This window comes from Sarcophilus harrisii, chromosome 4 (genome assembly GCF_902635505.1).
Source record: "Sarcophilus harrisii chromosome 4, mSarHar1.11, whole genome shotgun sequence".
Classification (NCBI taxonomy): Eukaryota; Metazoa; Chordata; class Mammalia; order Dasyuromorphia; family Dasyuridae; genus Sarcophilus; species Sarcophilus harrisii.
In genome coordinates this window covers 144,380,785-144,395,306 of record NC_045429.1, presented here as the reverse complement: position 1 = coordinate 144,395,306, position 14,522 = coordinate 144,380,785, and the positions used below count along the sequence as shown (strand labels likewise).

General features: G+C 34.1%; 1 protein-coding gene across 5 annotated transcripts in view; it reads left to right on the top strand.

Moving 5' to 3' along the window:
- Positions 1-14,522, top strand: part of SASH1 (SAM and SH3 domain containing 1) — a 378,674-nt gene that overhangs the window by 293,257 nt on the left and 70,895 nt on the right. For 4 of the 5 annotated variants that reach the window (XM_031968398.1, XM_031968403.1, XM_031968399.1 and 1 more), the window contains exons 7-8: positions 3,634-3,746; positions 9,122-9,223. In XM_031968398.1, the coding sequence (XP_031824258.1) occupies positions 3,634-3,746; positions 9,122-9,223 (215 nt within the window). The remainder of the gene's footprint in view (positions 1-3,633; positions 3,747-9,121; positions 9,224-14,522) is intronic. The other variant, XM_031968401.1, reaches the window with a different exon arrangement.

Below are 14,522 nucleotides of genomic sequence, written 5' to 3'. Positions count from 1 at the left end.
AATTTGCCCATAATCACACAGTTAGTAAACTGTTCAGGCCATATTAGATCCCATGTCTTCCTGATTCTAGATCAGCACTCTGTCCACTACCTAAGCTGTGTCATAAGAGGCATAGTGAGTTATCCACTTACTATATGTCCTAAGTAGAAGAACTAAAACTTGAATCCACTTCCTCAGATTCTAAAATGCAATCATCTTTCCAGGGGAATAAATTGCTTCCTCTGATAAATTTGGGTAGTTAGATACTTCCCCAGTATTGGCTCAGCCTAGAAGACAATTAGCCATTTTCCTTATGGAAACCTTATGGTTCATAAGACACCTGCACTTGTGACATTTTTCTGGGAAAGGGGATAACTTGTAGCCTATTGCTTCTGGGAACTGTCTAAATACCTTATACTACAGGGATTTTCCTATCCTGTCTTGTGAAGACAGTCCCACCTCCATTTTTTGCCTTGTTTTGTCTTGTTGTCTTTCCCATCCATTTTTATGTCTTGCTAGAACTACATGAAATTACTTTTCAGAATCTAGCACAGCTGACTTGTGGGCAACTTTGCTTAATGTCAAACGAAAATTTTATCCACATACTGTTTATATGTCCATAGTTTTTATTTGCAAGTAAGAACCATAAAGACTTGGGTACACTTTTTGCTCAGAAGATTTCTTTTTATTTAGTAAACTGAAGAAGGGAGATGGAAATGCTCACAGAAAAAGCATGGATTTGTGGGCCAGCACACCTGTATTTATTGGCTATGTTTGACGCGATATATTTTTAAAGTTGGCTTATGCTTATAAGAATCATTATTTTTCTAAACTTGGAGGAAGCCTTAAACCATGAAGCTTTCTCTTCATAGTATCTTCCTAGAAATATTCAAGGGTAAAATTCAGTCTCAGATCTGAGTCCTTTATTATAGACAAATGTTAAAAACATACCAGTCCACTTAGAAAAAAACAATAATTGCTGAAAAATCATCCCAGCTCCTTGTCCTTCTTAGTCCTACCCCCTCCCTCCCATTAGAGGTGAAGTGAGTAGTAAAATAAACAACATCAATTATTTATCATTCCATGTTCACCATCCATTCTGTATGGTCAGGTCACATAGATAAGGATCAGAGAACACTTGGTGATAGCTATATGCAAAATGAAAACATAGGGAAACAAAGGGGAAAAAGCAAATTCAAAAACAACCTCTGGTTTGAATTTGTCCCTTACAGTCTAAAAACTAAGCTCTTTTTTTCCTCAATAGTATTTTATTTTTCCAATCACATGCAAAGATAGTTTTCAACATTAATTTTTGTAAGACTTTGAGTTCCAAATTTTTCTCCCTCCCTTAGCTAGACCTTCCCCAAAACAGCAAGTAATCTGATATAGGTTAAACATGTACAACCAATTTAAATATACTTCTGCATTAGTCATGTTGTGAAAGTAAAATCAGAAAAAAAGGAAAAATCTATGGGAAAAAGCAACCTCCCCTAAAAGGTGAAAATAGCATAGTTTGAAGTATTCAATCTCTTTAGGATGCAGGTGACATTTTCCATCCCATGTCTATTGGAATTGACTTGGATCACTGTATTACTGAGAAGAGTTAAGTCCATCATAATTGATGATAAAACCAAGCTCTTTCACTTTACTTCTCTGCAGCAAGGGCAGGCCATAGCTGAAATCTTAATAACATAAGGAACTAGTAAAGGATGAATAAGAAAGATAAGCTAGGGAGAGAAAGATGTATGACTGCAGTGCACACTTATTTTTGGTTTGTTAAAGCCAGCACGCTTGCACAGATGGATCCTTTCTCACAATGCTGACTAAAGGTACAGATCTTGCTTACATGGTTCTAATATATTAAAGATGAAAGGAATCTGTTTGCAATTTAGGAAAGCTCTTTAAAAGTAATCCGACAAGGGGCTTGCTTTTTAGCTACAATTCTATTCTAGCTGCTTACAACGTTGCATCAAAAACATCTACCTTGTTATAATTCAGAACCTTGTTTATGATAATAATGCCGTGTGAGTATATATGCATTGCTACATATATACATGGGATTATCATGTTAAAGCTACTGCTAATATGGGTATGGTTATGGGTGTATGAACATTTGGGGGGGGGGGCAAACCCAGTGCTTGCTTACTATGTCATGTAATAGAGGCATAATAAATATTATTTGGTTGGTCTAAAGAACCTCATGGTAAGGAAGTTCCATTTTCAATGAAAATGAGTAATTGTTCTGTAACTTAGTTTTAGAGAATTGCCTAGGAACTCTGGGAGGCTTAAGGAGGTAGCTGGCTAAGATCACACTGTCAGTCCATGTCAGAAACAATTTTTTGAATTCAAGATCAGCTCTCTATTCACTGTACAGTGAGCTTTTCATACACATCCATCCATAATGCACATCCATATGACTGTATATATGTAAGTATATATGATATATGAAGGCTTATATATATGTGTATCATTCTGTTACATATATACACATGTCATATACATATATGTTATATATAATTTATGCACACGTCATATATTATATATATGCACTTATATTTTTTTAAACAATAACTGACATTTATATGTTGCTTTAGAGAGGGGCTGCATGTAGCACCAAACCTTTAGGAACCAAAATAAAATGCAATTGGAAAACATCTAACAAAATAAATTAAAATATGATATAACACAGATGATATTCATTTGTGGTTTTCTAAATCAATGTGTGGCCTACAGGGATCTGTCTCTCTTGGAATTTGACACCAGTTATTGCTTTAGAGGATGTAAAGTGCATCACCCACATTATCTTATTTGAAGCTCATAATAATCCTGTGAGGTAGGCATTATAGGTGTTATTATCCCCATTTAACAGATGGTGTGGAAAAGAAGCTCAGAGAGACTAGAGTGCTATTACTGCTAAAGAGCTATTAAATATTGGAGCATTTGAAGCAAAACCTTGCTGATTTCCTGTCTAGTAGCCTAGCCATTACTGTGTACTGAGTTTGTGCATGTTTATGTTTGTGTGCATCTAAATATTTATAAGTAAACAGACCTTTTAGTGAATTAAAAAATGGGTCATCTGTGTGATTTCATTTAATTTCCTTTTCCTCATAAAGCAGCTGTATTAACTGAGTAAAATAACCCATTAGCCTGATTTGCCAGTTTATGAAGCTTTGTTTTATTTTCTACAATTTACCCTGTTACCAAATCTTTGTTTTATAACATCAGAACTTTGCTGCAGATTTTGGGTGATATAATTTGCTTCATAGACAATAAGAGAAGTCAAGGAAATCTTACACCATTTTGGAATATTTCTATGATTTGAAGGGGGTTAATCGAGTATAGTTTCACTGGCAAATAAAAAGTTCTCTATATTCTTGGGTCTGAAACTATCATGCTGGGTATGCTTCCCTTATGAAAGTTTCTAGCAGCTTAGAGGAAGCTTTTTTGTTTCACTTCTGTTTTAATTTTTTTTCCCAAGCTGTGATATGCTGTTATTAAATTGTGACCCAATACTGTCACCTTACTGTCCCATTAATACAATGCAAGAGGAGGTCTCTCCACTCTACATGGTTATTCTTGTAAGATTAACAGTTAGGTCTTTTGGTAATTTGTGATCTCAAACATATTTTTCTCCTCCTTTTTCTTTATATCCAGGTGAAGATGTTGGTTATGTGGCAAGTGAAATAACAATGAGTGATGAAGAGCGCATCCAGCTGATGATGATGGTCAAGGAAAAGATGATCACTATTGAAGAAGCCCTTGCAAGGGTAAGAGATTAATGACATTACTTCTTGTTGCTTGATTTTCCCTATCTTAAATCACCCTAGAATATTGAAGGGCAGAGGACTGTATTGGTCAAGAGAGTATTTTGATTACATTTGGAGGTGTCCAAGAGCACTATTTTCTCTTTTTAATAAAATTTTATTTTTCCCCAGTTTCATATAAAAACAGTTTTTAGCATTTAAAAATTTTTTTGAGTTCCAAGTATTCTCCTTCCCTCCCCTCCTTGCTCTTTGAGATTGTAAGCCATTTGATATACGCAGACCACTATTCTTAACAAAATAATGCTGACGCTATTTTACTTAGTTACTATATAACCGGAGTTATATACTCCGGTATAGGAAGCTACTAAGATAATAGTGATAATAACAACAACAACAGTGATAACATTTAAAGAGTATTTTGAAGTTTACAAAGCAATTTAAATGTTATTTCATTTGATCCTGACAACCACTATGAGTTAGGTTGTATTATTATCTCCATTTTATAGCTAAAGAAACTGACATTGAGAGATCAAATGACTTGACCAGTGTTATATCATTAACAGATGTCCAAAGCAGAAATCAAACTAACGTCTTCCTGACTCTCAAGATCAGTGTTTTATCCTCTCTATTACCCAGCTGTCTACCAACACAAGTTGATGAAATTATAGACCCAGTCTTTATCTGGTTCCTATTACAACTATGTCTTAACTTTTTAAAGGAAATTTCTCTGCATAGTGCTTTATATACATTTTTTAAAAACCCCATCAAATACTAGACTAATACATACATCTCTGACTCTTTTAGCTTACATGCAACTTGAGAGGATTAGAAAAATCACAAAGGACAGGTGCTTATTATGACAGAAAGCTCTTAAGTCAAATAAATAGAGGGAATGGAGATGCTCCCTTGATGAGAGAGAAGTTAGTTGTTAAAGATAACAATAATAATTACAACTACTGGCATCTTTCCAAGTCCTTTATAGTTTGCAGAGAGTTTTTACATATATTATCTCATTTGAGATAATTATTACAGTCATTGAATCAAAATGGTATCAGGTATCATGTCATAAATAAGTTGTATCAAGTTTCCTCACAAATCATGGCTAGAGATCCCCTATTTTAAAAATTGTTGTTTTTGTAGTTTTTAAGTTAAAATAAAAAAAAAAAAACTTAGTAAACTTGCCTTTCCAGTTTCGGGTATGTGTGTGTGTGTCTCTGTGTGTGTGTGTGTGTCTCTGTGTGTGTGTGTGTGTCTGTGTGTGTGTGTGTGTGTGTGTGTGTGTGTGTGTGTGTATGTTTGCTTTTAAGTGATTATTGCTACTGTTATTTAAAATTAATCAGGCCAGATGTTCCCTTGAATTGAACTGGGTGCTTTTAGATGGTATGTTAGCTTCTAAACTAGTGAGTACACATTTGCTATACTGAGGCACAAGTTCATTAAGTGCACATTATGATGATGGAACAATTAGATGATTGACTTGATTTCTCCTTTCAGTTTGTTGATTGTGTATGGGAGGACACAATCTAAGATACTTTTGAAATCTTCCTAAAGACTTTCAGGTCATGGAAGTATCATTTATTAAAGTGTTACTGAAGCACTTTAGAACCCAAAAGTGCTATGAGCATATGCCTCAAATTAAGCCCATGAATTGAAAAATATAAAAATATAAAAACCAATTATAAGATGGACAGACTATAAAAAATTCTGAGTGATTTCTTAGAAGTCAGCTAAGTGGCACAGTAAGTAGATCAAGTGCCTCACTTGGAATTATGAAGATGTGAGTTCAAACCCAGACTCAGATACTTAGTAGGTGTGTGATCCTGAGCAATTTACTTAATCTGCCTGTTTACCTCGGTTTTCTTCCCTGTAAAATGAGGATGATAATAACCCCTACACCCCAAGGTTGTTTTGAAAATCAAATTAAATAATATTTGTAAAGTACTTAGCATAGTATCTTTCTCACATAGTAAGTGCTATAGAAGTGTTAGCTATTGTTATTATTACTATTATTTTGTTATTTTATCTGTAAAGCCCTTTGCCAACTTTAAAGTATTATACGTATGCTAGCTATTGGTTATTATTATTGTTTATTAAAGTGAATAAATGTCTTTGGATTACATATCAATTTATGTGGTTTACTAATCTACTTTGGTATTATATTATTGAATCCTTTCTTGTATGAGGTATTTTGCATCATTTAGATTTAGACACATAAGTATAGTACTGCAGAAAAGGGTTTAGAATATTACAGCTAAGTGATCAAAAGATTTAAAAGACTCATAGGGAAGAAAATACAGAATTGATAGGAAGGGAAAGACATATTGGCAACTTGGAAACTTTTCAAGTATAAGAAATGTCCTCAAATAGGCACAGCTTGCAGATATAATTAGTTTTTCTCCAACAAGGTTAGAATAAAGAACAGAAATAGATAGCTGGAGAGTATTTAGCTTAAAAACGTTTTTAAAAAAAGAGTATCAGAAATCATTAATAATGTAACTTCTCTCCCAATCCCCATGTTTTTGAGACTAAATCAGGAAGCCAGATATCTAGGATAGTATTACTGTAATCCTTCTTAGATCCTTAAGAAAGAACTAAATAATCTTTAAGGTCTTTTCTTTACCCATGAGACTGTGATAGAATATAACTACAAAATCCTGAACCCGAGGGTGTCAGGGTCTTTGAATAAGGATAAGAATATATGTTTAGGTAAAATAAGAAATAGCATTATTTCATAACAAAAAGTTTTAACTTGAATTTTCTTTTTTTTTTTATTCCCTTTATAACAGAGTATATTATATTCATAAAATTATGAGTAAGTTGGGGAAATGAAGCAGAAAAGTAGATAGAGCCCCAGCCCTGGAGTCAGAAGGACCTGACTTCAAATCTGGCTCAGACATTAACTTTTCCCATGAATTTCATAAAGTATAAAGTACTATACAATCATAAGATGGTACTACTATTTTGAAATAAGTACCATTAAGAAACATATATCATCAAATACTGAATTACCATGGCATTAAACTAGGCATTAACCAAAGAGAATTACTTTTAGCTGGGCTCTACCCTCTAAGAGCCTCCAAGTTAAGGCAAACTTAATTACAAAGGCGGGCAGGTAGGATCAAAGCATGAAAACACCTACATGCGTGAATAATGAAGTATCTTTATCATATTGAGGTCATGGGGATGTGCCTTTAAGAGAATGCTGGAGATTGGGCAAGATGAAATGAAGAGTGGGGAGGGAGGGAAACTATGGGGATACATGTTCACACAAACAAAAGAACTTCATGAAGAATGTGGGGATTTCAGGACCTGTATAAATGATAAAAATGAGGCAGTTTAATATTCTGTGAGGCAAAGATGGTTCCAAACTAAAAATAAATATGAGACCTAGCTTCTAACCCTAGAAATGAGGAGGTCAGACTAGCTATATTTTAAATGCAAAACAACTATATCAATATTCAGTAGTATGAAGTTTCAAAGCCCTGGAAGTAAATTTAATGTGAAGGAAAACACAAAACCCAGAATGTTTGCCAATTTTAAAAATACATTGTGGAATTCTTTTATTCTTTTAAAAACTGTAATTTAATGATAAAATAGTACCTCAAAGGATAAAGAAAGTTTTTAATCTCGTGGTCTATTTTATCAATTTTTTTTCCATATCTAATTGTTTTCTTTTACAATACAAAATGATGCATGGTGTCTATGTATTATATATATATATATATATATATATATATATATATATATATATATATATATATTAATTCGGTGGTTTTTTTTAAGATCACCAATTAATAACATTAATAGCTAGCATTTTTAGAGAATTTTAAGGTTTGCAAAATATGTGATCTCATTTGATCCTCACAACAACCCTGAGAGGTTGGTGTTGTTTTAATTCCCATTTAACATTTGAGAAAACTGAGATACACAGATTGAATGTCTTGCCTGGGTCATATGGCTACTATGTACATAAGGCTGGTTTTAAACTTTGATTTTCCTGACTTCCCATTGAATACTCTATCCAATGTGTCACCTGACTGCCAAGTATTTATTAAGCATCTTTGTGTATATCACTATGATTAGCCCTAGGGAATATGAATACCCCCCCCCCCCCCCCCAAAAAAAAAAAGGAAACAATTCTTAGGATCATAGATTGAGAATTGGAAGGGATATATATTAAGGGTTATTTATTCAAACTTCCTCAATTTATGAAAACTGAGGCCCAGGAAAAGCAGCTCATGACCTGTGATTCCCATGTTCATATTCTTCTTCTTTTTGTACTTCAAAAATTCTGTATGGGTAGCAAATAGTCTTTTGTGAATTTGTCTCCCTTGCACTTTCCTTCCCCCACAAAAAAAAAAAAAAAGTATCACTGATAGCTAACTTCCAAGTGTTGAACTTCTCCAATTTTGCTAGGCTGGTCCTCTGAACAGTTTGTCTGCTAAGCTGTCCCAAAGCATCCCGACTATGGAAGATTCTGCTGCAATATACACTTACAATCTTTTTGAATACAGTCACAGCCTCACTCCAGTAGCACATCTGAGCAAGACTTCAGTGGAAAGACAGACTAAACTCACATTGTACAGCAAGGTTGAATTTTCATTCTTGTTCCCTGATAGAGAGCATGAAGCTTTGCAGACATCATACTAGAAGATCTTATATTTAATGCAAAATTGCTCATTTAACTTGCCAAAGATTTTCTTTATATTTCAAACTCGTCATGTAAGAAAACTATTTAATAACTTGAAAGGTATCCTACATGTTTTGCAGTATAGTTGTGTCCTTTCCTATCCTTACTGTTTCCTAAGGGGAAAAAAAATGCTCAAAATTTATTATGCAATTATGCTGAACTGGTGACCTGGAGTTTAAACTAAGAAGAAAAAAAGATTTTTGAAAAACGTTTCAGGATTCCATCTTTGTTGTGCAGATTATTGTGGAATGCTATGCAGTGTCTGTTTACAAATGGAGTGTGTGTGACTTGCGTGGGCAGTTGTTCTTTGCAGGCCAGACTGTAGTCTGTTTCTGAATGGCTGCAGATTTTGGCCTTATTATTGAACTTGAAAAGGAGAAGTTTTTATATTGGAAGTAAGAAAATAATAGCAAAGAAAATGAAAACTTCAGTGAACATAGAAATTTCTTTTTACCTATCAGTTTGGTTTAATTATACTTTACAAGATAGGGAATGTTTCTTGCTCCAGTTTTAGAAGCCATGTTCTCTGTTGCTACTCAATGAATAGTAGTATTTAAATTAATAATGGTTACTGCTGTTAATAATAAGGAAAATGATTACTTTGTGACTGGTTGGTGTTTTGGCTTTTGTTTTAAGTGTGGTGGGTTTTTTTGTTTTGTTTTGTTTTGTTTTGTTTTTTTAATTGTAGCTCAAGGAATATGAAGCCCAGCACAGGCAGTCTGGTATCTTGGATCCTGCAGATTGGCCAGATGGCTCTTACCCATCATTTGATGGTTCCTCTAACTGTAATGTAAGTACCTTGATCTCTTTGAACACTTGGATTAATTTTGATAGAACAAGGAAAACTATACAGCAGCAAGACTTTTGAACTATTGCCACATAGTAATTTGCTCATGGTTGTTGGAAACTAAGACAGAATACTGAACTTGAAATCAGGGATTCCTAAGTTTGAATCCTGCCACTAATACTTATTAGCTGTGTGATAATGGATAAATTATCTAATCTGTCATATTAATGTTCGTCATCTATAAAATGGGTGTACTTACCTTGTGGGAGTTGTGGTAAAGTTCAAATGAGATAATATATGTAAATAGCTTACAACATTATGCTGTGTAGTGTCAGTTTAAGTGGTGGTATCTTCAGTGAATATAAATCTTTTTTTATTATTTATTTTTAATGCTTGTCATCAGGGTAGTGTTAAAAGGGATTATTTCTGGAGAGGCCAGATAGAAAAAGGATTCTGTGTGGATGGTAAGGTCCATCAAAGTCTCCTGTGTGGGGATAATATTATCTTGATTGTATCAAGCCCAGCAAAATTGCAAAGCTTTCAGGAAGAAATCTGCAATCACTTAAGTGTATTTGATCTTTCTTTCTACACAAGAAAGACCAAGTGGATGAAAAAGTCTGTTGCCCAGATTTCATTATGCATTTGAAAGAATCCTTTACATAGCTTGTCCGTTGTTTGATTATCTGGTATAGACAGCATGTTGGATTCAGAGTTGAAAGGAGGAAGAGAGTGGGCTTTCAGGAAAATTGTGAAATTAAGCCAAGACCTATCTTTTTCAATCTCAACTTTCTACCAGTGTTCTTATGTGGCAGCAAAACTTGGGCTATAACTGTCTCCAAAAAATAAAAATGAATATCATATAGAGGGTAATGACAGGATTCATGATGAGTATAAGTAGGCTGCAACATAAAACTTATGAGGAACTTGCAAGGAGAATTAGAAATAAAAGATGTGATTAAAGAATTGTAAGATAGAAAGAGAAAATAGGTTGTTCACATGGCAAGTTCAAGATATGGCAAGTGGACAGCCAGAATGTTTTATTAGTGCTTTCACAGTATCAGGTAAAAGCAAGTAGAACCTTCAGCATTTTGGATAGATCTTCTCTTTGGAATTTTTTCAAGGACATAGGCAGTGCTTGTACTAGTTGGGCAGGGATGGATACATTGTAAGTTGCCCTGATGAAGGGAACTATCAAAATGAACTGTTAAATCATCCTGCCTTCACTCTTTCTCACCTGCCAGTCTATCTTTCTTTATATTGCACATTAGCCATAGTTTTTGCCATGTTATTCTTGCTTAGAAATGTCCTATGATTCCCACTCGGCATTCAAGAACTTCTTACATCAAGTGCTACCTTAACTTTCAAATCTTATCATGTGCTACTATGCTCTAGATAATAGAGTCAAACTAGTTTGTTCCTGTCCTGAACTCACCATGTGCTTTTCCCATGCCTTTGTTTATGTTGCTCTATAGCCCTAGAATTTCCTCGATTTTTGTATTACTGTTCAGTCCTTCATTTCCTCAGGAAGAGATCTGCAATCATTTAAGTGTCCTGAAGAACACATTTTCAATTGTGTCCAACTCTTTGTTACCCTATTTGGATTTTCTTGGCAAAGGTACTGGAGAGGTTTGCCATTTCCTTCTCCAGTTCATTTTACAAATAAGGGTCACACAGCTAGTATGCATCTGAGATCAGATTTGAACTTGGGAAGATGAGTCTTCTTTACTACAAGTCCAGCACTTTATCTAGTATCTAATGACCTCCTTTTAAAGCCCATCTCAAATAACACCTCCTGTCTGAATTCTTTCCCAATCCCAATTAGCCTAAAACATCTTTTTCCCCGTCAAACTTCCCAAGCATATGGTACTTCAAATGAGGTGCCATATGTAAAGTGCTTTTGCAAACCTTAAAACACTATATAAATTTTATCTATCATTATTACAATCTTTTTGTTGAACTTTGATATAGGGTTCTATTTGGATTGTAATTTTCTCTTTAGCTAATCTAGTGAGACATGTGCAAAAACTAGAATTCTTTCAGAACTAATAGATAGACTTCGAAATGTAGAAGGTGGTGCTTTCAGATATAAAATGTGGAGTTGTATGGATCTAGAAAAGACCTAGGCTTAAGTAACTCAGTTACATATAAATAGACTAGTGAAATAATGAATCCATTTAAGGTACATATTATATTCATATTATTGTCCCTAGCCATTTTTCTCTATAAGATTCCCTAAAGGAGTATGAAAAATAAAACTGACTGAAGTATTTTATTGAAGGAAAGGGTTTTTTGAGGGGGAGCACTGCCAGAACTGGAGAGGCCAGACCTTTTCCATCATCCCACCCTTAATTATCTATGTAGTAACATTACTCCTTTTCATTTTAAACTCTTTGTTTCTTCCCTTGACCTCACATAGGTGCTTAATGCATATTTGTTAAATCTTTTAAAAATGTGCTGTGGCATTTTGAGAGTTACCTTTCAAGATTTGGTTTGAATTTTGCTTCTCAAATCTTTGCTTTCTGTTTTTCAATTCTTCCAATCAGTTAAAATCGATCTTTTCCAGAATTTCAAAAAATCTATTGCCAAATCTAATATTTGTCTTTGTCATTCTATTTGATTTCCACCGTTTTTCAAATTTTTGACTACTCTGTGCCCTGTTTCTGAAAATTCTGTCCTGGTTTTTGTTTGTTTTTGTTTTGAGGCATTTGAAATTGTGACTTTCCCAAAGTCACACAGTTAATTAAGTATCTGAGGTCACATTTGAACTCAAGTCCAGGTCCAATGCTTTATCCACTATACTAACTTAGCTGCCCCCTTCTGATTTTTCTATCTGTATGACTGTTCCTTTCCAGTCTCTCCCTGATTCTTCAATTTCCTATCTCCTAATTGTGGATATATCCCCCAAGGCATCTTTTTAGGCTTTCTCTTCTTACATCTTTATATTCTGTCCCCTAATAATTTCAGTTACTCCCATTGGCTCAATGATCACATCTGTGCAGAAAACTCCTAAATCTGTATCCTAATCTCTTTTCTGTTCTATTTGGCTCATTGCCTGTGGAACAGGTCCATTTGGATGTTACCTCTAGTAATTAAACTCATTAAGACATAGCCTAAAATAGACCCATATTATCCTGAATTGTGGCCTTCAATATCTTAGTGAGATTCTAAAGATGAAGTCATCAAAACTGCTTATCTTTTGTTCTATAAATCATATTGAATAGCTGGAGAAATAATATACTTTATGCTTCATTTTTGATATGAGTTGACATTAATCCTATTAGATGCCACATTCTCTTTGAAAACAGAATAGGCATAACAAATGATTTTCAACAGCCACTCAGTTACACACAGTATCTTTGGGGAATTTTTGCTATTTAATCATGCTGTTAGTACTACAGAAGTAGAAGGTCACTTACTCATTTCAATTCTGTAAATATGTACTGAACATTTCCTCTGTACTGGACATTTTTGTTACTTTTGGGGCAATAGAAAAAGGAATAGTATAAAAGGACTTGCCTTTCTGACTAAGGGTTTTAATCTGCAAAGTTTTCAGATGCTGTGTTTCGAAGGAGAGCAGCATTTCTTGAAGACTTTTTCTTTTCCATCCACTCACATTCCCAAACTCCCAGACTTGGATTTATCATCTAAACCCATCGATCTAAGATTTCAAGGAAGCAAGATTAGAATCTGACTTAATCAGTAGAAATCTGAGAAATGTCTTTCTTAATCAGTTTATTATAGACATAGTCATGTTCACTTGGTTTAATTTTAATTAGAAAATATATGATTGGGATCAGGTAACAAGTGTACTTTATAAACTTCTGTTGGAAAGATCTTTCTAATACCTGCAGCACATAGCTTCTCAAACTTTTGAGAGGGATCTTCCTCTCAATGCCATTTTAGCTATTCTCTGGCATTGTATCAATCTAGATCTCACTTTTTACTGAACCTCTACCACTGAAATTTCTGAAGTGATAATTCACTTTTTGACTCTCTTCTTCTTACCTCCATACCATTTCTGTTACTTTTCTTCTATTGAACATCACCATGTCTTGGTCATCTGCTTTCCACTTTTTCCATCTTTTCTTGCTTTATTTGTTTCCCTTCTGGTCACTTCCATGATGTTCTCACGAGAACTTTCTAATTTCAGTCTTCTTGATATTTGGTTAAATACAATACTAGGATAAAAGACTAAGAGAAAAATCACAATATAGAATATCCACTACAAATTTATACTGTCTAATCTCTGACCATCTTTTTAAATTCAGCTTTTGTTGACTTAGCATACAAAATTCTGTAGCTATGGTTGTATTAAGCTTTTTCTGCTCGTCTCAAACTCTAATACATATCTGTTCCCCACTTCCCATCTTCATTTCTGCCATGATGATCTCAATCCTTACTTCATTGAAAAGTTTGAAACCACAAAATGTGGACTCCCCCATCATCCCTTTGCCCCACCTTGGTACTTTTCATATTCAACCATCCTTTCTTTCTTATGTCTCAATAAATATCTCTTTTCCTTGACAAGATTAAACTTTCCAAGTGATATCTATTCCCACCTCTTGCAAAACTTTGCTGTAATGGATTGGGTTTTTCCTTAGTGGATCAGTGATTTAAGGCAATCCCAATAAACTTTGGATAAAAACCACCATCCATCTCCAGAGAGGGAACTATGGAGACTGAATGTAAATCAACACTTAACTATGTTTACTTTTTTTCCCCCTCTCGTGGTTTTTCCCTTTTGTTCTGATTTTTGTCTTCCAACATGATTTATAAATATGTTGTTGTTTTTTAAATGAATTTACATATATAACCAAAATATTTTATTTTATTTTTTTACATGTAACCGGGGGAAATTAAAAAGAAAAAAGAAAAAAAAAAAGACTTTGCTATAATGATCATTCCTATTCTCTCATGTATCCTCACTTTCTTCTTCAAGACTAGCTCTTGATTCTCTACCAACGAACACCTTTGGCCAGATCTCTCTTATTCAAAATATTTTCTCCTTTGCTCTGTTTTCTCCCTTAAACTATTTTTGTATGTCTTTCATTCTTTTCACTACCTATGTATAGTAGGTATGTGTTCTTTGTGTATATATTCTTTGTTTCTACTTGTTCATCACATATATAATTTCACTTCTACCCACACACTCTGGAAACAGGTGTCAGTAGCTAGTAATCTCTTTTTTGGTCCTCACCCTTCTCTACATTTGTAACATTTGGTATTGTGAATCAATTTATTTTTAATACTGTTTCCTCTCCTGGTTTCTGTGACCCTGGGTTTCTTCTTTATAATTCCAAAA